This window comes from Nuphar pumila, chromosome 7 (assembly GCF_984573655.1).
Source record: "Nuphar pumila chromosome 7, dmNupPumi1.hap1.1, whole genome shotgun sequence".
NCBI lineage: Eukaryota > Viridiplantae > Streptophyta > Magnoliopsida > Nymphaeales > Nymphaeaceae > Nuphar > Nuphar pumila.
In genome coordinates, this window is record NC_143255.1 from 136,359 (window position 1) to 158,445 (window position 22,087).

A 22,087-nucleotide genomic window follows, 5' to 3' on the forward strand; every position below is an offset into this window, starting at 1 on the left:
AATCTTAACATAGAGAGATTTTAGAAAAGTCCTGGATAAATCTTTGATAATATCCAGCTAATCTAAGAAAACTTCTTATGTCACGAACATTCTTCGGTTGTTGCCAACTTAGTACGGCCTCCACCTTGGCAGGATCTACGGATACTCCTTTCTCGGGTATAACATGTCCCAAAAACATAACCTCCTTGAGCCAAAACTCGCTCTTGGAGAACTTAGCGAACAAACTCTCCTTCCGCAGGGTCTCCAAAATTATAATCAAGTGTTCGCGATGTTGATCCCAGGTCTCCGAGTACACCAGGATGTCATCGATGAACACGATCATAAAGGTGTCCAAAAAGGGTTTGAACACATGGTTCATGAGGTCCATGAAGGCTGCAGGAGCGTTGGTGAGTCCGAAAGGCATGACAGTAAACTCGTAATGCCCATACCTGGTTCGAAAAGCTGTTTTGGAGATATCATCTCTCTTAATTCTGAGTTGATGGTACCCAGATCTAAGGTCGATTTTAGAGAATACCCTAGTCTTCCTGAGCTGATCGAAAAGATCCTCGATGTGAGGCAACGAATACTTATTATTTATTGTGGCCTGATTGAGCATTCAATAATCAATGCACAATTGCAACGATCCATCCTTCTTTTTAACGAATAGGACAGGAGCTCCCTAGGACGAGACACTGGGCGAATGAAACCCAAATCCATCAACTCCTGCAATTGCTTCTTGAGCTCCTCGAGCTTAGCTGGGGCCATTCGGTATGGAGCTTTAGAAATCGGTGCGGTACCCGGTAGCAACTCGATGTTGAATTCCACTTCACGAGGCGAGGGAAGTCCTGGCAGCTCCTCTGGGAAGACGTTTGGATAATCACGAACAACCTCCAAATCTCTGATCGAAACTTGCAATGACTTAGACTGGACGACACTGATTAAAAAGGCAGTGCACCCCCTTCTTAGGTAGTTTTGCGCCTTTAGCGAAGAAATTATCTTACTAGCTCAAACCGATCTCACGATCTTGAATTCTACCTTAGGCATCCCTGGTGGAGACAAGACAATTCTACTATCCCGACAAAAGATTTTGGCATGGTACTTGTGCAACCAATCCATGCTTAGGATGACGTCGAATTCTGTCATCTCAAGCAGGATAGCACGAACGGGCAAGTGTCGATCGGCTAAGACTATGTTCAAAACTGGTACGTAGGTCGCACAAACTGTGTTCTTCCCAATTGGATTATACACGTCGAGAACATTGTTCAAAGGACTAACAAGTAAGTGCAAGTGTTCAACAAACTTTACTGAAATAAAGGAATGAGTGGCACCACAGTCAAAGAGTACGAAAGTTGCTTGGTTAGCGACCAGAATGGTACCTTGCACGAGCTCGCCCTTGGTCAACTGCTCGACCGTGGCGGTGTAGAGGCGTCTTGACGTCTTCTTCTGGCTGCTGGATTGCGGCTGTTGTGGTTGTTGCAGCTGCTGCGGTGGTCGAGGAAGTAGAGGTGCTCTGTTGTTTTGCCTGAGATCATCGATCGCCTTTTTGCGGCATTCACGGATGTAGTGGCCCATCTTGCCACAATACAAGCATCCACCGGTCTCATGAGGGCATGCTTGCTCAGGATGGGGTCGTAAGCACTGGGGGCAAGTATCACTAGCTTGCTCCCTGATTAGAGTGTTGCCCTGAGGGCGCTGACGCTTGTGAGGAGGAGCCTGCCTCCTTCCCTTTTTACAAAAAAGGGCGGCCGCTTGGCTTGGCCGCCGGAAGGGATCTTCTTCTGCTCTTCACCTGCAACAGGTGGTTCTTGGCGTGGGTGCTCTTAGAGCGCTCCTAGTCTTCGTTCAGGAGGGTGGCAGCCGCAATTGCCGTGGAGAAGGTTGGGGGCATGCTGGTGAGGACCCTAGGTCGGAGTCCTTCCCTCAATCCTCGAATGAACTTGCTGGCCAGTTCGCACTCACCGTCGAATAGGCTGGGGCAGTAACGCTCCAGTCTTTGAAAACTGGCGATATAGTCCGCCAATTTGGAGGTTTCCTGGCAGAGTTCCAAAAATTCGACCTTCTTCTCTCGTGCATGAGGAGGAAAATAATTCTCCAAAAACGCTTTTATGAAGGCTTCCCAAGGAATCACGGACGAATCTGGGAACTGAACATCTTGGGTCGTGTCCCACCAATTGCGGGCATCATCCTTCAATCGGAAGGTCCCAAACAAGGTCTTCTTGTCGTCTGGGACTTCCAGTACTCGAAAAACTCGTTCCACCTCTTTAATTCAGCTTTCTGCCAAGTCTGGATCGGTTTTGCCGACGAAAATGGGCAGATCAATTTTCAGAAATTTCTCATATGAGACGGTCGTATGCTGGCTTGGCTCGGAGGAGGGTGCCTGAGCGCGCATTTGGCCTCGAATTGCATCAGCCAAAGCACCAAGGGAATCCATGACAAATCCCCGTTGATCTGACCAATCATCAGACAAACCTTCGTTCGTACCTTGCACCATTCTTAATATAAAAAGATACGTAAGTCAGGATTCAAAGAGACAGTGAAGAACCCAAAATATCGTAGTATTTCTAAGTGTCAAAGTTACAAAAACCCACCAGTGTTGGTACAAGAAGACACTTTACAAAAAGCAACAGAGTACACAAACTCTGGTACAAAAAGTTACTTTATAAACAAAAGGACAAGCTGATTATCGAGAAAAGACAACGAGTCCTATATCCTTTAGGGTCGATGAGAGTACTTCTTCAAGTACTCTCTTGCGATACCCGTATGCCTGATCTCTCACGGAGGGGAAAAACGATGCAAATCTTCATTCGAGACTCCTTGACCGTAAGGAGGGGTCATGGGGGTGTAATGCGGTAAAGCATTTGGCGCATAAGGTGGCGAGGCCGGAGTGTATTTCGGAGAATCTGCTGAGTATTGGGATGAGTAGGAGGCTGGTGTGTATATTGGCGAGTTGGGCGAGGGTCTATAAGCGGGCGAATGATTGCCCTGCGCACCCTGGATTGAGGAAGCTGTGTCTTCCAAATCTTGGGCTGCAGACACCTTCTTGTCGTATGCTTCTCTAAGTTGGCAATTAGTTATTGTGTGTCCGTCTTCGCCACAGAAAACGCATTCCATCAGGGCCCGCCAGGGAGATTATGCTTTTGATGATTCCAAAGTGGTATGATGGTTAAGCAAAACGTGCTTTGGCACATGACCATTTAAGGAAACCCGCATTTCGAGAGGCGCTGGCTCACCGGGATGGTTAGCACAAACGTGTCATGGGACGTGGCCCCTATCCTGGTAGTGCATTGTTGCCCAAGTAGCGGCAAGTGGTGCTTGGTAAGCATTTGGTAGCGTAAAGCCCCAGGAATCCACAAAAGTAGGAGGGTTCGGCATTCTTGCCCAAAAATTAGCTCGGGACCCTTCACGGTCGTGACGAGAAGTCGTAGGGTTTCTTCCCCTACTTGAACGACAACACATCTGTCGTGCGCCTCGACTTGGTACGTACTCCGCACCATCCGAAGGATTCATATTCTTCAAACAAGAGACCCCAAATACCCATGTAAGGTATGCTTAAGTTTAATAGTAAAAACATGAATAGGAAAAGAGATTTCTTACAGCGCGATGCGGATGCCAGATGTCCAAGAATCACTGTAAACCTTCGGCTCTGATACCAAAGTTGTAACGCCCCAAAATTTTGAACTTGTAAACCTTTTTTAAAACGGTTTAGAAGACTAGAGAATCCTTTTTCTTTTCAGAGTTTATTTATAAATTCAGCGGAAACATGTCTTTAAAAGAAAAGAGAGCAAGTCGACAATCTTGGGTACGTTAGCTAAAAGCGCACAAATGACAAAGGCATAGCTTGCAAATATATAGATGAAAACATTCGTATTATAAACAATTTCAAGTTGTACAAAATTTGGATTTCCTTAAGAAATCCGTAACAAAAACCCAAAACGATTAGGAAAAGAGCTGCGAGTGGTAACAGTGGATCCTGAAGACATCTCGCAATCGCACCATCTCCTGCTAAGCATCTAATCATCACTTGTACCCGTAAAATGAGTTAGTTTCGTGAAAAACTAGTAGGTGCACAAGTAGACAGAAATGTCTGAAAGAAGCATAAACAATTAATTATGCAAGATGAGTAACCAAGCAGTTATTGAATTAACATGAGCAGTTTACTAGCATGTGTGAAAGTCTAATTAGCACATGCTACACATTATATCAAAGCATTTAACAATGAATTGAAAATCACTAAGCATTAAGCAAAACAATAATTCTATGCTTATTAGGTAGAGTGCATAAGTTACTTTATGTTTCATCATTAACTAGCCTGCGGGTACGCGCAGACGCGATTTGTAGAAACAACTGAGACTAGTTTGGGCGTCTATTATTCTATGTATTTTGAATAACCTGAATAGCTAGTTGAGTCCGCTTCTAAGGGGACGACCGTTAGCCGAGAGAGAATTCCCCAAAGGCATTTGTGGCTACGGATGCATCCTACATCTGCAGAAGTCCAAGAGATCTACCACCTAGGATAATGTCTGGTAGTCCCATCCCCTAACTCAAATGACTGGGAACACCGAGTCTTTGCTCGTAGAATGGTTGTTAACAACCTGTCCATCGAAGTGTGTGTATCAGTCTGTCCTCTTCCTTGATAGACAACAAGAAACGAATGGGTGTGTCAAGGGTTACTTAACCAACGACCCATTCTACATGATCTGGTCTTTTGACTCAATCGGGCATCTTGCCTGTGAAGGCGAAAATCAATCAATCTGTAATGTGGTTTACCAATGTGCTAATAGCACTGGTCGAGGTCGTATGACCGTCTCAAACATCCGTTGTATTACTCGCATGACATGCATATCTATGAGCACGTTACGAGGAAGGGTTCTAGGTCCTCAATAGGAGCCTTAACAACATAATTTGCAAAGATATAATGTCATCATTCTAAACTTTTGAAATGACCAATATCATGTGCTAACTTATGGCATGCGATTTTCTCGAATCTCGCATCCATTATCATAGTGTCAACATGCAACACAAACTTTGACACTGATAACGATGATCGGTGAATGCGGATTTCGCATAAGAAAATTATGCTCAAAAGCTTGCTCGAGTCTAGGATTTTGAGAAATCTCGAGCTGCCCCAAAAATACTAAACAGAGTAGAAAAACTACTACTTCTGAACGCTTTGATTTGGGAAAACCAACTGTGATGGCGCAATACCCAAAGCCTCCAGCATTATTTGTAAAATTGTTCAATCGATGAATCAGGGTTCTTACAAAGGACCCCTTCCATCATCGAGGTTGCAAAACCTTGCTATTCCTAGGTCGCAGGCGCGAGAGAGGTGCAAGCCCACGCACGTTTCCTGAATTTGAAACTATGAAACTCCGTACGAAGAAATGCTACAGGATAGTGTGTGCGATAGCAAGGTGAAAACAACAATAGTAATAAAAAAACACAAGAGCCTGGGCGCGAAGCGCGATGGCAAATTTAAAGACAGAAAGCAAGAAATGCGAAAGCAAAAGCCTGTGCGCAAAGCGCGGCGGCAAACAGGAAACAAGAAATGCGAAAGCAAAGGACAAGGATCGTGAAACCGCGTCCTTGAGCTAAAAGACAGAAAGTAATAAATGCATAAACAAAAGCCTGGGCGCAAAGCGCGGCGGCAAATTTAAAGACAGAAAGCAGGAAATGCGAAAGCAAAAGGACAAGGATCGCGAAATCGCGTCCTTGAGCTAAGAGCATACTTATATACTTATACGTATGTAAATATATATTTTAATTCTTCCGGTCTTTAATTATTTATGCTTGGTTCAGTTATTTAAGTCCTTGTGCAATTTCCCCTACCTCGGGGTGTTGCAAGAAAGAGGTCGCCTGCGAACATAAGTGATTGCCAGTTCGGTTCGCGGGGCGCGTACGGGCTCCGTTGCGTAACTGCAAAAACATTACTTTTTAGAAGGCAAATAAACGAGCAAAGGTAGAGAGGAGACTCAGCTTCTTCGCAATACAAGGCATGGATCAATGGTCCCTTCCGACTTGAAACAAAACGGGGTAGGGTCCAATGACCCATGCCGCTAAAGGAAACAGGTGCAGGGGCCACCGGCCCCTGCCGGGTTTATAAAAAGAGGGTCAGGGGCCGAAGCAGGGGCGTAGCTAGGATTCATGTGAGGGGGGGCAAACAGGTGTGTAGCAAAAAAAATTTATTTGTGCGATAAAATTTTTTTTTGAGATAAAATAAAAAAGGACTACAATTATTAATAAAAATCTATTTCATATAGACAAATCAAACTATTTACTGCAGTCAGGGCTGGGCTAGGACTGGACTGGGCTACAAAAATGGATAAAAATCTATTTCATATGGAATCAGGACTGGGCTTTTAAAAAAAAAATAAAAAAAAATTAACTGTTTCGGGAGGCAGGACTGGGCTGCAGCCCAATCCTGTCCCCTCCTAGCTACGCCCCTGGGCCGAAGGCTCCTGCTAGTTTTAAAGGAAGGGCAGGGGCCCCTACCAGAAAGAGAAGGGCAGGGGTCGATGGCCCCTGCCAGAAAAGTAAAAAGGGCAGGGGCCGATGGCCCCTGCTGGAAGGTAAGCAAAGAGAGAGAGACGCTGGGGCCTTTGGCCCCTGCCTGCAGTTGTCGAGAGAGGAGAAGGTAGAAGAAGAGGAGGGGGGGGGGGGGGGGGAAGAAGAGACGGGAGGGCTTACCTGGGGCTGCCGAAGAGGAGGGAGGTGAGAGAGCCGACGGGTGAGGATCGTCGGAATGGGAGCTCGCCGGAGAGGGAGACGCCGCTAGTGGGGCTCGCTGGAGAGGAGAGCGAGGGAACGAGGGAGAGATGCGGAGAGGCGAGAGAGAGAGAGAGTCGGGGATCGGGGGAGAGGCTCGTAAGCCCTCCCCTCTTGCCCTTTTATAAGGGGAGGCACACACAGGGGCCGCCCCTGTGTCATCGGCGATTCCCCCCTCCCCCCTCTGTGGGCTGCCAGCCCCCCTGAAAGCCTCTTTTGAGGGGCTGGGCACGGGTCGGGTCCAGACCCGTCCCGGGTCCGATTTTTTTTTTTAATTGGGTTTTACACAATGTCATTATTATCTTGTTATTGTCGATGATTTTTCTAAGTTGTCTTGGGTGTTCTTAATAAAAGAAAGATTTGAAGTTCCTAGTATCCTCAAATCATAAACGAAACCTTTATACATTTCTGTATTCAAAGATGGCCTTGTGCTCTCCTGTGCAATCAACCTATCAGCAGGTATAGATTCTTTATCCTTCTGATGACAATCTGAAGAACAGATATCGTTATTATTGGAGAAAAGTTCAACCAAGGGTAATAGACCTCGACTTTGGAGTTTGATTCAGAAGAATTGATGTGACGATGATCAAAGTTCAATTCGTCGAAGATAACATTTCTTGATATTTTGATGTGCTTGCTCATGGGATCATAGCACCTGTATCCTTTATAGTTATCTCCATAACCCACAAACCTGCACTTCAAAGCCTTGTCCTGAAACTTATGTCTCATTGAACTGTCAATATGAACATAACATACACAACCAAATACACGCAAATCATGATAGTTGGGATGAACTTCAAATAGAGAAAAGGAGACTTGTCTTCCAAAATATCCATGGGCAATCGATTTATCACATAGACTACTGAATGAAATGCTTTTGTCCATGGAGTAATCGGAAGATTACTCATGCATCATACTCATTGCACTCTCAACAATATGGTGATGCTTCCTTTTGACAATTTCATTCTGCTGAGGTGTATGAGGGCAAGATACCCTTCTCCTTATTCCATTACTTTGAAGAAAATTAATAAAGTCACTTGAAGAAAATTCACCTCCTCCATCACATTGGAAGCAAAGAATATTTTCAGAAAATTGATTCTTGACAAAGGAGTGAAAATTTTGGAACAACTTGAAGGTCTCAGACTTGTGTTTCATAAAGAAAATCCAAGTATAACGAGAATAACTGTCAACAAATATAAGGTAATATCTAGTTCCAGATACAAAGGCAACTGGGGCTAGTCCCCAAACGTCAGAACATATAATCTCAAAAGGTCTTGAAGCTCTTTTATTGATAGAATGAAAAGGTAAAACATGACTCTTGCACAAGAGACAACTAGAACATTTGTTGTCATTGACATTCATTCCTAAACTAGACTTGGAAACGAGGTTATTTGAGACAAGCTTTTGAATGAAACTATTGCTGTCGTGACCTAAACGACCATGCCAAAGATTTGGCTTATTGGACTCAGAGACACTAAAAACACACGAAGGAATCACTGAAGGCGACGATTAGGAGAGCTTCAAGTTGGAATCAACAGGGCGAACACGAGTAGCAGGATTTTCTTGGAAAACATACATATTGCCTTGTCGTTTTCCTTTAGCGAATGTTTCCCTCGTGCAGAGATCCTTGACAAGAACAGAAGAGGAAGTAAATTCAACTGAAGCATTGATATCATCTACAAGCTTAGAAAAAGAGACAATGTTTTTCTTGATGTTAGGAGCATAAAGAACCTTTGAAAGACTGAGAGAGAACTTTGACATAGGTATAACAGAATTTTCAATATGAGAGATAGAGTGGTGGGATCCATCCCCAGTGACTATACTATTTCTACCAATGTAAGGAACAAGGTTTAAGAGCTTACCAGCATCACCAGTAGCATGAGTCGCTGCTCCAGAGTCCACATACCAAGTACCTTGCTTATTTTGTTTTAGATTTAATCCTGCTAAGGCTGACAATAGCAACTCTTTTACTTCTCCACTGATCTGTGAGCTATTAGTTCCTCTTGTTGCTTAAGTCTGTGTTGATTTTCTTTTATTCAAGGGATTAAACCAACAATTAGCTTTGATGTGCCCTTTTTTATTACACAGAAAACAAGTAGGAATTGGCCTCTATCGCTGTGAGTTGGGAGCTATGTTGGGTGTAGGTAATATTCCACGGCCTCCTTGTCCATTTCTTCCTTGTCCTCCTCTTCCCTTAACATCATAACTTCCTCGTCCTCGTCCTCGTCCATAAGCTACCCTTGTGGCAAGAACATCTTGTGTGTCTGTATGCATATATGGTTCTTTAGAGAACCCTTTTAAGTTCATCTCATATTGAAGTAATTTTGCACGCAGGTCTTCAAATCTAGGCAAATTTGGTAAACACAATAAGGAAGTAACAATCATATGATATTCAAGCCCCAATCCACTCAGAGTTTGTTGTACCATATCTTTATCACTCACTGCACCCAACAACTGCTAGTTGATCTGTGATGATCTTTAATTTGTTCAACTACTCCATGATAGTCATGGACTCTTTTCTTAACATCTGAAATTTTCTTTTAAGAAACATAACCCTGCCCTGAGAAACTTGTGAATATGTCTGAACTAATATGTCCCAAAGTTGCATGGTTGTACAGTCATCAAGAATTGCCACAAGCACCTCTTGTGACAACGTAGAAGTAATATAAGCCACCAGCGCCTGGTCTCTTTTCATCCAATTTACGAATTCTGAATTTCTAACATATATTGTGGTAGATGCTCCTTCACTGTCCTTTTCTTCACATGGAGGGACTGGAACAGATCCATTCAGATGTCCAGAAAGATTCTGACTCCTAATAAAAGGAATGGTCTGCCTCTTCCAAGTCAGGAAATCGGAATTGTTTAATTTTTCTGACACGAGTTGACTAAAAAAGCTTGATGAAAGACCAGAAGGAGAAGGAAATGAATCCATGTTTCACAATAAGAATAATATGCCCAGCACACAGCCCGATAATAACTAAAAGAATGAGGGTACCAAAAGGTAACTTTCAACCTCAAAGAAATTCCTGCAGCCCTTTTTTTTTGCTGACATAATAGTTATGCAAGTGACAAAAGAAAAGTGGGAAACTTGTTGTTTCCCTCCTCTCCCTTTTTTTTTGCAGAATAGACAATATCAGGCTATGTGAAAATTTGAATGGAATAGTCAAGAAGGCCAACTGATTGCGCAAATGACGCTAGATCTGATTCTGATCAGATCTAAGGAAATCTGATCAAGAAGGATTAACGTGGCTGATAGGAAACCGATTACATGATCAAACCTAATTCTGATCAAATCTGATCAACAAGAGAATTTAGAACAAGGTTGAGAATTAAGAGGGCAGCATAGAATCTATTAATAACAGCGAAGCGTGATCAGATCTGATTCTGATCAGATTTGGTCAAGAAAATGATGTCGAAAATTAGGGTTTAGGAGCCGAGACAGAATTAACGTAGAGTCTATTTATAACAAAGAAACGTGATCAAGAAGACGATGCAGAAAAAATAGGTTTAAGAAGCTAGACAGAAATGACTTAGAACCTGATGGTATTCAGAAAACATGATCAGATCTGATTCTGATCAGATCAGATCAATAAGGTAATGCAGAAAAGTTTTTGAGAATTAAGAGGGGACAAAATAGGTGAATGAAAAACGTGATCAGATCTGATTTTGATCAGGTCTGATCAAGATCGAGAAACAGAAAAAAATATTGGAAATCGATTTTCTGACTTGGAAGAATGAACGATCTTTCTAGACATACCTGTTGGAAGCAATCCCGGATCCAGCTCTAGCGTGGCTCTGATACCATGTTAGATTTTATAAACCCAAAGTTTTACCATGCGTGAATGATGAGGAGCAGAGGAAGAGAGGAGCTGCAGAGAAAACCCTGATTCCCAATACAAGAATCGGCCGCTACTAATCTTGTCATTATATGCTGTTACTAATACAAATTTAGGGTACTAATATACCCTTTTACAATGGGAAGAAATTACATATGTGCTATTAATGAAAGGTGTCATGATCACGGGTCTGGACCCCGACCCGTGATCCAAACACGTCTTTTCAACAATGTATCATACGGTATGATATGATATTGATAACACTTATTGAAACCGTTAAAGTCAAATGACCAGTGATTGTAGATGAAATTAGGAAAAAAATTGAATCTTTGACAGTAAAATACCTCTGTGACCCATATTACTGCCTCTTGGATGTTATCAAGCTTTACAGTCTATTCTCTGTCTTATTCTCACATTTTGAGGAAGGTCAAAAAGAGGACTATCTTATTCTTGCATACCAAGACTAGAAAGAGGGCCAAAAGTATCGTTTGCTCCTGTTTTCATATGGTTGATGAGAATCTGGTGGCATACTTTTAGTCGACATGAGCTTGTTTTCTTCCACGTCATTTGGGCATCTTGTTTGTCAAGATTTTGGAACATCTGAAATGGGCTATGTTTTTTGCTTCCTGCTTTCTCAGGGAGACTATGGCAGACGTGCTAAATTTATGAGGGCTGAACATGTTAAAATATGTATATATAAATAACTATATATATATATACATACATATTTTATTTCTTTCTATTTTTCTGTACAACCAAAAACTCGATAGGGGTATTTTGGTAAATTATTATGTATCTTTTTTCCTTTTTGTATTTTTCTCTTTTTCTTTTTTACCTTTTTCTTTTCTTTTTGTTTTTTTAATTTTCCATAATGTAGGACCACAAGGGGCCCCACCCATCTAGTCGTTGGGGCTCCAACGGTCATATTTATGACCGTTGGGGCTCTCAACGACTAGAAGGGAGCCCCCTTGTGGTCCCTTCCTTTTAGCTTTCCTCCTCTATAAATAGAGGCGGCTCTCACTTGTAAAAGTATGGGTTTTTCACCCACCTACTCTCTTCAATAATATTAATCTTATGCCTTGTAGGCACTTTACCCCTTAGTGGGTTACGTATGCACTTTTAGTTCGTGTTCTTGGCTTCTTTAAAGTGTGTTTTTGCATTTATTGGTGTTTCTGCTATTTTTATTACATGGTATCAGAGCGAGGAAGGTGTGGTGTCAAATAGGAGGGTTGCGGTAGGCTAGTGACAGCCAGCATAAAAACTTAGTCATACCTTATGAATATCAACCAATATGAGAATTTCGTTGGGGCGTTCCCTACTGAGCGATGCGTTGTACTCTACAGGCCCGGAGGCAGTGATAAATGGGCAAGGGTTGCTAGGTCGTCGCTCGAAAGCGACGCGTCACACTGGCGCCCGGGTGTGGTGTCAAATAGGCAAGGGTTCACTCACTTTGTTGGACGGGTGGGGGTAAAGAAGTTAGTCCAAGACCATAAAATTAGGTTAGCCACTTGGAACATAGGGTCTTTAACTGGTAAGTTGGTAGAGTTAGTAGATGTTATGTGTAGGAGAAAGATTGATATTTTATGTCTACAAGAGACCAAATGGGTAGGTGAGAAAGCAAAAGTGATAGAACCTTGGGGATATAAGATTTGGTATATAGGAATAAATAGGAATAGGAATGGAGTAGGGATTGTTATGAGTTGTGAGTTTATAGATAATGTAGTTGAAGTCCGTAGGAAGGGTGATAGGATTTTACTTATTAACTTAGTATTAGGTACGGATATTATTAATATTATTAGTGTTTACGCACCTCAAGTAGGTTTAGATGATTCCATTAAGCGTCAATTTTGGGAAGATTTAGATGGAGTAGTATTCATGGAGGCTATGGTATAGGAGAAAGAAACGAAACTGGAGAAAGGATTTTAAATTTTGGTTTGTCCTATGATATGATCTTAGCAAACACTTGGTTTAGGAAGAGGGAGTCTCACCTTGTAACATTTAAAAGTGGGTTTAATACGAGTCAGATCGATTTTTTCCTACTTAGAAAGAGAGATACGGGTTGTTGCATCGATTGTAAGGTTATACCGAGAGAAAGTGTAGCTACACAACATAAAGTCTTAATTTTAGATCTTAGAATTAGACAATGCCGCAAAAGGGATAGACATAGGATAGATCCTAGAATTAAGTGGTGGGCATTGAAAGGAGCTAAACAATGAATGTTTGTAGAGCAGGGAGTTAAGGGAGCTGATTGGTGTCTCGAGGAGGATTCAGAATCAATGTGGAATAAGATAGCCGGTGGCATGAGAAATGTGGTTAAGGAGGTATTGGGTGAGTTTAAAGGCGGTGCACCGCTAGGTAAGGATACATCATGGTAGAACGAGGATGTCAAATTAGCTATTAAGGTTAAAAAAGAGTGTTATAGAAATCTAAGTAAGAGTCGTGATAATGAGAATTCAGAGAAGTATATGATAGCAAAGAAGGAAGCTAAAAAAGTAGTTCGAAACGCGAGGGATAAGGTATATAAGGAGGTTTATGGCAAGTTGGATACCAAAGAGGGCGAGAAGGATATTTATAGGCTTGTAAAAATGAGAGATAGGAAATCGAGGGATTTGGGTATAGTTAGATGTATCAAAGATGAAACGCAAAGGGTTTTAGTCAAAGATGAGGAGATTAAGGAGAGATTGAAAGATTATTTTGATAAGCTATTTAATGAAAGTCATGCTCAGGATCTTGGAGACTTCTCCATTCCTTTTCATAAGATGAATCGTGACTTCATGCGCAAGATTCAAAAGAAAGAAATTGCAGAGGTTTTGAAGAAAATAAAATCAAGAAGGGCAGTTGGCCCAGATGGTATACCTATCGAGGCTTGAAAATGCTTGGGAGAGAAAGGTTTAGAATGATTGACAAATCTTTTTAACAAGATTTGGCGGACAAATAAGATGCCTAATGAGTGGAGGAAAAGTACTTTGGTGCCTCTATATAAGAATAAGGGTGATATACAAGATTGCACAAACTATCGTGGTATAAAACTCATGAGTCATACTATGAAACTTTGGGAGAGGGTGATTGAGTCTAGGTTGAGGAAGGTTGTCATGATATCGGAGAATCAATTTGGTTTTATGCCTGGAAGATCAACTATGGAAGCTATACATCTTCTTAGACAACTTATTGGGAGAAATAGTGAGAGGAACAAAGATTTGCATATGGTTTTTATTGATTTGGAGAAGGCATACGATAGAGTACCTAGAGACGTTCTCTGGTGGACAATGATGAAGAAAGGTGTTTCTCTCAAGTACATTAGTATAATGAAAGATATGTATGAAGGAGTAGTAACCAATGTTCGCACTTGTGGAGGGGTGACAACCAATTTTCCTATAACGGTTGGGTTACATCAAGGATCTGCTTTAAGCCTTTTCCTATTTGCTATAGTGATGGATGAGCTTACGAGATCAATTCAAGAAAATGTGTCGTGGTGTATGTTGTTTGCTGATGATATTGTTTTGATTGATGAGTCTAGAGCTGGGGTTAATGCTAAGTTAGAATTATGGAGACAGACATTGGAAGCAAGAGGTTTTAAGTTGAGTAAGAGTAAGACAGAATATATGGAATGTCGTTTTAGTAAGCAACAAAGTAGTGATTGGAGTGTAGTGAAGCTTAGTGAGCAAGAAATATCGGTGGATGATTGTTTCAAATATTTGGGATCTATCATTCAAAATTTTGGAGAAATTGATGGAGATGTAAATCACAGGATAAAGGTTGGGTGGATGAAATGGAAAAGTGCAACTGGAGTGTTGTGCGATCGTAGAATGCCGTTGCAGTTGAAGGGAAGGTTTTATAGGACGACTATTAGGCATGCTTTAGTATATGGTACGGAATGTTGGGCTGCCAAGAGACATCATATTCAAAAAATGAGTGTAGCTGAGATGCGTATGTTTAGATGGATGTGTGGAAATACAATAAAAGATAAGATTCAGAACGAGGAGATACGTAAGAAGGTAGGCGGTTCACCTATTGAAAATAAGATGAGAGAGAATCGTTTACGGTGGTTTGGACATATTCGGTGAAGGCCTAATGATGCTCCAGTTAGAAGGATGGAGAAATGGGAAAATATATTAGTTAAAAGAGGTCGGGGTAGGCCTAGGAAGACATGGATGGAGATAATAGGAAAGGATATGAATGCTTTGAACCTCACCGATGACATGAGATTGGATAGAAATGATTGGAGGAGAAGGATTCATGTGGAAGACCCAGAATGATTTTCTTTTTTGGTTCATATCGCCGACCCCAATTGTTTTGGGATGAAGGCGTAGTTGTTGTTGTTGTGGTGGTATCAGAGCGAGGAAGGTGATCGGGCTTCTCTACTTATTGGTATCTTGGAACGTGTGCCTCTCAATCTTTTGAAGAAAGGAAGGTTATTCGGTACCTATGGAGCACGAATCTAAAGTGGAGCTCTCTTTTAAGCTCAATGGATCCAATTACCTTACGTAGGCCTCCGCTATGGAAAATCATCTAAGAGGTAAGAAACTTTTGTGTTTTGTTATGGGAACTATTTCGGAACCCGCTCTTGTTCTCACTAAAATTGAAAGTGGGATTGAAAAAGCTTTAGATGGCGATGAGCGCATCAAAGCTATCAATGACCATCAATCAAAAGTTGAGGATTGGGAAAGTAACCATGCCAAAATCTTTGCATGGTTTATGAACAATGTTGACCTCAAAAATTGTGCCAACATTGCTAAGTTTAGAAAAGCCAATGAGGCATGGTTCTTTCTTAAGGGTATGTATACTGAAATGGATCTAACTAGACAATTTTTTTGTCAAAAAAAATTAGATCTACTAGACAAGCGGATATGAGTGTCCGTGACTACTTTAGTACTTTAACCTCTCTTTGGGATGAGCTTGTTCTTCTTGAGCCCAAGTGGGTGGCTCCGGAAGATGTTGAGTTAAGAAGAGTACAAATTGAAAAGGAGCATTTCTTCCAATTCCTTCATGGTCTTTGGTCGGAATTTGAATAAGTTAGGGCATCCCTTCATAGAAATAAAGCCTTACCCATTGAAGACGCTATTGCCGAAGTATGCCAAGAAGAAACTCGTCTTGGCATAAGTATTAAGAGTGATGAAATTTTAGCCGTTACTAGGACCGGATCAAATATAAAAGCATATAGACCTCCCCACTTTAACAAAAATAATGGATATAGAAAGGGAGTGATTTGTCACTATTGTAATGAACCGGGACATATTAAGCCGGTTTGTCCGAAGCTTAAAGGAAAAGTGGCCGCGGTCGGAGAAAATTCTCCAAAGAAGGAAGAAGAAAGTGTCAAAGGAGGAGATATCAAAGAAACTCTTAACCATATCTCCGAAGTTCTCCAACATCTTCTCAAGACTTCTTCACCTTCAACATCAGGATTCACCATCGCCTATTCTTCATCACCTCCAGGTACGTAGATACTAGACTCCGGTGCTTCTTTTCATATGACATCTCATAAAAACTCTCTTTCTAATGTTTTTTCCGAACCCATATCTTCTTATGTTTCAACATCCAATGGGGCATCTTTAAAAATTTAAAGTATTGGAACATTTTAAAACCTCTCAAAACTTTTTTGTTCCTAAAGTAAGAGTCGTTCCAAAAATTAATCTAATTTTTTTTTTCGTTTCCCAAATCACCGATCATGGATGCCAAGTCTCTTTCTCACCTAAAGATTGCACCATGCAGGATCTCCAGTCAGGGAAGCTGATTGGGCAAGGCCATAAAAGGGGCGATCTTTATTTTATGGATTTTTTACTCTTCCATCCAAGTCATTTTATAATCTTATAAATGACAAAAGTATTGAAGTGTGGCATGAGAGACTTGGTCACCCGAATTTTGTAAAGATGTCTCTTTTTCCTTTTTTGAACAATACTTGTAAAGTTGAACACATGACTTGTAAAAATTGCATTTTTGGGAAATCTAAAGCTATTCCATTTCCTCAAAGAAATTATGTCACCACTCGGCCTTTTGAACTTGTTCATTCCGATGTATGGGGACCTTCCCCTATTTTATCTAAATGAGGTTTTTCATACTACGTGGTCTTTATTGATGATTTCACTCGATTTACATGGATTTACTTCTTAAGTCGCAAATCCGAAGTTTTCTTATTTTTTAAAGAATTTCATGCAATGGTTAAAAATCAATTTTTAGAAAACCTATCCATTCTTAGATCCGATTCAGGAGGCGAATATATGTCCAATGAATTTCAAATCTACTTGAAAGAAAATGGTATTTGTCATCAGCGTTCTTGTCCAAAGACTTCGCAACAAAATGGTCTTGTGGAAAGAAATCATAGACACATAATAGAAACCACAAGAACTTTACTTGTTTCCAAGAATTTTCCTAAATCCTTTTGGGACGAAGCGGTTCTAACCTCAACATATTTAATCAATAGAACACCATCTTCCGCGTTGAAAAATCTTTCTCCATTTGAAAAACTTTGTAATATGTCTCCCGACTACAAAAGACTAAGAATTTTTGGATGTAAATGTTATGTCCTAACTCACAAAAACGATAAACTTTCCTCAAGGGCAATTGAATGCATTTTCTTAGGATATGGCGAAAAACAAAAAGGCTATCGATGTTTTGATCTATTAAATAACAGACTTTATATCTCAAAAGATGTTACTTTCTTAGAAAAAGAAAATGGTTTTTCGCATAAACTAAATGAACATGTTGATTATTCATTTTTGTTTGACTTATTGCCTCAAGAAAAAAACATAGATGATCATGTTAATATTGAACCTTGTGAGAAACATATTAAACATACGGTTAATGAGCAACATGACCTTCATGAAAACTTCAATGAAATTGTACCAAGTCACACACAAGTCTATTCTAGGAGAAATGAAAGTAATCCTCCTTGTGCTCTTGAGAAATTCTCTCAAAATGAGTCAATAGAAGAATCCTCTCAAAGAAGATAAAATCGTATTTCTAAAATACCTAATAGATTTGTATCTTATGATTCTTTTTCTCCAAATTTTTGAGCTTGTTTATTAGATATTCACTCTTTCCATGAACTATCTCATTACAATGATGCTAAGCAATATGCTCATTGGAATGAAGCAATGGAACTTGAACTTAATGCACTTAAAAAAGCACAAACATGGGAAATCATGGATCCCCCAAATGGCAAGAAACTCATAGGATGTAGATGGGTTTTCAAAGTAAAAACTAAAAGTGATGGTTCTTTAGAAAGATTTAAGACTCGTCTAGTAGCCAAAGGATATGCCCAAGAATATGGGGTGGATTATGATGAGACGTTTGCCCCTGTTGCTCGCATGACTAGTGTACGAGCACTTATTGCAATAGCGTCTATTAAAAAATGGCCTATCTTTCAACTTGACGTTAAGAATGCCTTTTTAAATGGAAATTTGAGTGAAGAAGTTTATATGGAACCACCTCCGGGTATGAATTTAAATGGTAAAATCTTAAAATTAAAAAAGGTTTTATATGGACTTAAGCAAGCTCTTAAAGCTTGGTATGACAAGTTTAGTAATGTATTAATCAATTTGGGATCTATTTCTTGTTATACTGACACTGCTCTTTTTGTTAAGAAAACAGGTGACTCCATTGTTATTCTACTTTTGTATGTTGATGATATGAGTGAAGAAGTTTATATGGAACCACCTCCGGGTATGAATTTAAATGGTAAAATCTTAAAATAAAAAAGGTTTTATATGGACTTAAGCAAGCTCCTAAAACTTGGTATGACAAGTTTAGTAATGTATTAATCAATTTGGGATTTATTTCTTGTTATACTGACACTGCTCTTTTTGTTAAGAAAATAGGTCACTCTATTGTTATTGGGAGTGGAAAAAAAGGGAGTAAATGATGTTAAGTCCATGTTGAAGAAAACCTTCGATATGTCTGACCTTGGATTTTTGAGATATTTTTTAGGTATTGAAGTGGCGTACTCTTCCCGAGGATACATTCTGTCTCAAATGAAATTAGCAGCAGACATTTGTACCAAGTCAGGAGTATCCGATGAAAAGAAAGTTGAAACTCCTGAAGTTATCAATGCAAAACTGAGACTTGAGGATGGTGTTCTACTTGAGGATCCAACCCCCTATCGTCAATTAATTGGATCTCTTACTTACTTATCCATCACCCGTCCAGATATAGCTCATGCGGTTCATGCTGCAAGCCAGTTTCAGCATGCGCCTACTTCAGTTCACATGGTGGACGTGATGCGAATTATACGATACATAAAAAATACCATCTCCAAAGGGCTTTTCTTATCCTCTTCCTCATCTCTTGAATTAATTGCTTGTACTGATGCTGACTTGGGAGAAAATCCCAATGATCGTATCTCAACCACTGGTTTTTGCATCTTTTTAGGTGAATCTCTCATTTCGTGGAGATGCAAGAAGCAGCAAAAGGTCTCACTATCATCCACTGAAGCTGAATATCGGGCCATGACAATGACAACTATGGAAATCGTATGGCTTAGAAGTCTCCTCTGTGACATGGGCGTCCTCGTTTCTTCTTCCACCAAGTTGTGTTGTGATAACAAAAGCGCGATCTACATTGCAAGCAATCATACTTTTCACGAGCGGAGCAAGCATATCGAAATGGATTGTCATTATGTTCGAGACGAATATCTAGAGGAACTATCATATTACCATATGTTACTTCAGAATATCAGTTGGTTGACTTCTTCACCAAAGTGCTTTCAACTCCACGATTTGTGTTTCTTCTTAGCAAATTTCCGGTCTTCTCCCTGTAAAGTTTGAGGAGGCATGTATATATAAATATAAATATATATATTATTTCTTTCTATTTTTCTGTACAACCAAAAACCCGATAGGGGTATTTTGGTAAATTATCATGTATCTTTTTTCCTTTTGTATTTTTCTTTCTTTTTTACCTTTTTCTTTTCTTTTTGTTTTTTTATTTTTCCATAATGTAGGATCACAAGGGGCCCCACCCATCTAGTCGTTGGGACGACTAGAAGGGAGCCCCCTTGTGGTCCCTTTCTTTTAGCTTTCCTTCTCTATAAATAGAGGAGGCTCTCACTTGTAAAAGTATGGGTTTTTCACCCACCTACTCTCTTCAATAATATTAATCTTATGCCTTGTAGGCACTTTACCCCTTAGTGGGTTACGTATGCACTTTTAGTTCTTGTGTTCATGGCTTCTTTAAAGTGTGTTTTTGCATTATTGGTGTTTCCGCTATTTTCATTACAGAACATGAACTGGTTGGTTTGCTGAGGAATCGGATATAAATCAGTGGTCTTGACATCTTGCTTGGTTAAGGTCTAGGAAAAGGATGTATCCAAAAATTAACTCTTTCAAGGACATGATTGAGGCCTAGTTGAGTGTCAGCTCATCCATTAGGTTTTAGTGGGGTTCTTGATTCCTCCATAAGAGTGTATAGAGGTTTTGGACGAATTCCTTGAAGGACTTTTTTGGATTCTGCAGTTACATATTTAAATGAAGTTAATATGTTTTACCATAGAAACCCCTTTGTTTGTGCAGTGATCACATGGGTGCTCTCCATTGAATTCTTTTTCTGTTAGTTCATATTATTCAAGATTTTCATTCAAGCCTTCATCTACCGAGTTTGCTAAGAAACTATTTGGTGCCAGTTTCCCTAGAGGCAAATCCTTTTCCATTAGTTCTACTGACAAGCACCTACACAAGTTTATATTGAAAAGGGATGTTGTATAGGTATCCACCTGTGTGGAAGCTGTTGAATAGACTGTTCGCCTATTTGGAACTGTGTTCATGCTTATACTCCAAAAACTGGCAACTTTTCTGTCTGTGATAATTCTAGGTTGATGCCAAGACAAAAAACGACCTCTTATGCTTGGTCCTTTCAGCCCAACACCAATCTTAGAGTTCGTTGGTTTAGGCTTCAGTGTCCATCCGAGGTCTCTGATGCCCTCCCTTTTCTTTTTCTTTTTACTGTCGGTGGAACTTTCGGGATCCTATCAAGCTATAGGTTGCTGTGATTTATATGAGAGATGAGAAAAACTGGGAAAAATTAATATGTTAGAGTGCAGCCTTAAGATTAATCATAGTAGTGGGAGTTTCTTGATTGAGCTATCAAACGTAATTAGCTTTAATATTTCTTGTTCTAGTTCTTTTTCAGCTTCTTGCTGCTGTTGGTGCAAAGTTGCAGCACATAATTATTCAGTTGGCAAAAGAGGTATCAGAACAGCGGAATGTTCATGGAATGCTTTCAGTGAAACCATCCGATGATCACTTCTGGTTCAAGTCACCTGGCTTTGTTCTTTATCTGATCCATTTTATATTATTTCAGAATGCATTTGAGATTGCATTTTTCATTTGGATATTTGTAAGTGCATTATATTTCTTGTTATTGATGTTTTCTCTATGCTTGATCATGAAGTTCATTTTGTGATGACATGCATCGTTTGTTCACTGATTTCCCTAGAGTACGTTTGGCTTCCACTCTTGCCTAATGGATGTAGTGGCTTACGTAATCCCGAGATTCTTCATTGGGTAAACTTTGGTCTGATAATTTTAGGGAGTTAATTCTTTCCTTGTGGATTGTATGTCAAACATGTTTGCTCGTTGCAGGATTATCATTCAGGTCCTCTGCAGCTACAGTACTTTTCCTCTGTATGCGCTCGTCACTCAGGTAATAATCCTCAAGAATCTCTTACATACTAGATCTCTTTCCTGATTCTTTTTAGATCTTTGAACTCTGAAATAGTTTTACCTTTTCTGATGGTAAGATGGGTAGCATGTTCAAGTCAGTAATTTTTGAAGAAGATATGCTAGCTGGCCTGTATGATTGGGCTGCAGGGGCAAAACAGAGATTGGCTGGTGCAAAAAATAAGGGGGCTCAAACACACGAGATGGAGATGCAAACGTGGAGCACTGTTAGCCATGGTGGGGTTTCAACAACTCCTGATGGAACCGTGACAGCAATAACGATAGTTTCTGACCAGGAAATAGCAACCTAGACTTCTACTTTTGGACTCTCAACTCTGCCGAAAAAAGTAGATTGCCACAGAAATGTACTTGTAAGAGAGATAGAGAAAAGGTATATCTGAAATAAAAATTGATCTGCTGGAATGATCTCAGCCCAACCTATTTTCAATAACCGAAATTTGAGCACAACCCTTGTCCTGTTGAAGCAGCTACTCTCACTACACGGTAAACTATGGATGGCAGTGGACCGGGGCAGGGGACAAGGTCTCCACCCCCGCCCCGTTTCAAAATTCAAACCTTCATCCCCGCACCGGGATGAATTTCAACCTCCATCCCCATTTCATGTCCTCCATCCCCGGTCCAAACGGGGGTGAGGCAGGGCGGGGCCCCGTTTCCCCTTAGTCTATTGTCATCCCTTAAAGGATTGGGGACGGGGCGGGGTGGGGCTAGGCGGGGATTGGGACGGGGGTGGGGAAAAGCTTAAGTCCATCCCCGCGTGGGGATGGATTTTAGCCTTCATCCCAGTTTCATGCCCTTCATCCCAGTTTCACTACACACACACTGCCAACCCTACGGTAAACA

At 40.6% G+C, this 22,087-nt stretch overlaps 1 protein-coding gene across 2 annotated transcripts in view; it reads left to right on the forward strand.

Annotated features, from left to right (window-relative positions):
- LOC149830745 (MLO-like protein 13) overlaps positions 1 to 21,691 on the forward strand; it is a 129,340-nt gene extending 107,649 nt beyond the window's left edge. For both annotated transcript variants that reach the window (XM_090013460.1, XM_090013461.1), the window contains 4 exons: positions 20,697 to 20,903; positions 21,003 to 21,070; positions 21,149 to 21,209; positions 21,307 to 21,691. In XM_090013460.1, coding sequence (XP_089869586.1) covers positions 20,697 to 20,903; positions 21,003 to 21,070; positions 21,149 to 21,209; positions 21,307 to 21,537 — 567 coding nt within the window. In that variant the 3' untranslated portion in view covers positions 21,538 to 21,691. The remainder of the gene's footprint in view (positions 1 to 20,696; positions 20,904 to 21,002; positions 21,071 to 21,148; positions 21,210 to 21,306) is intronic.
- The last annotated feature ends 396 nt before the right edge of the window (positions 21,692 to 22,087 follow it).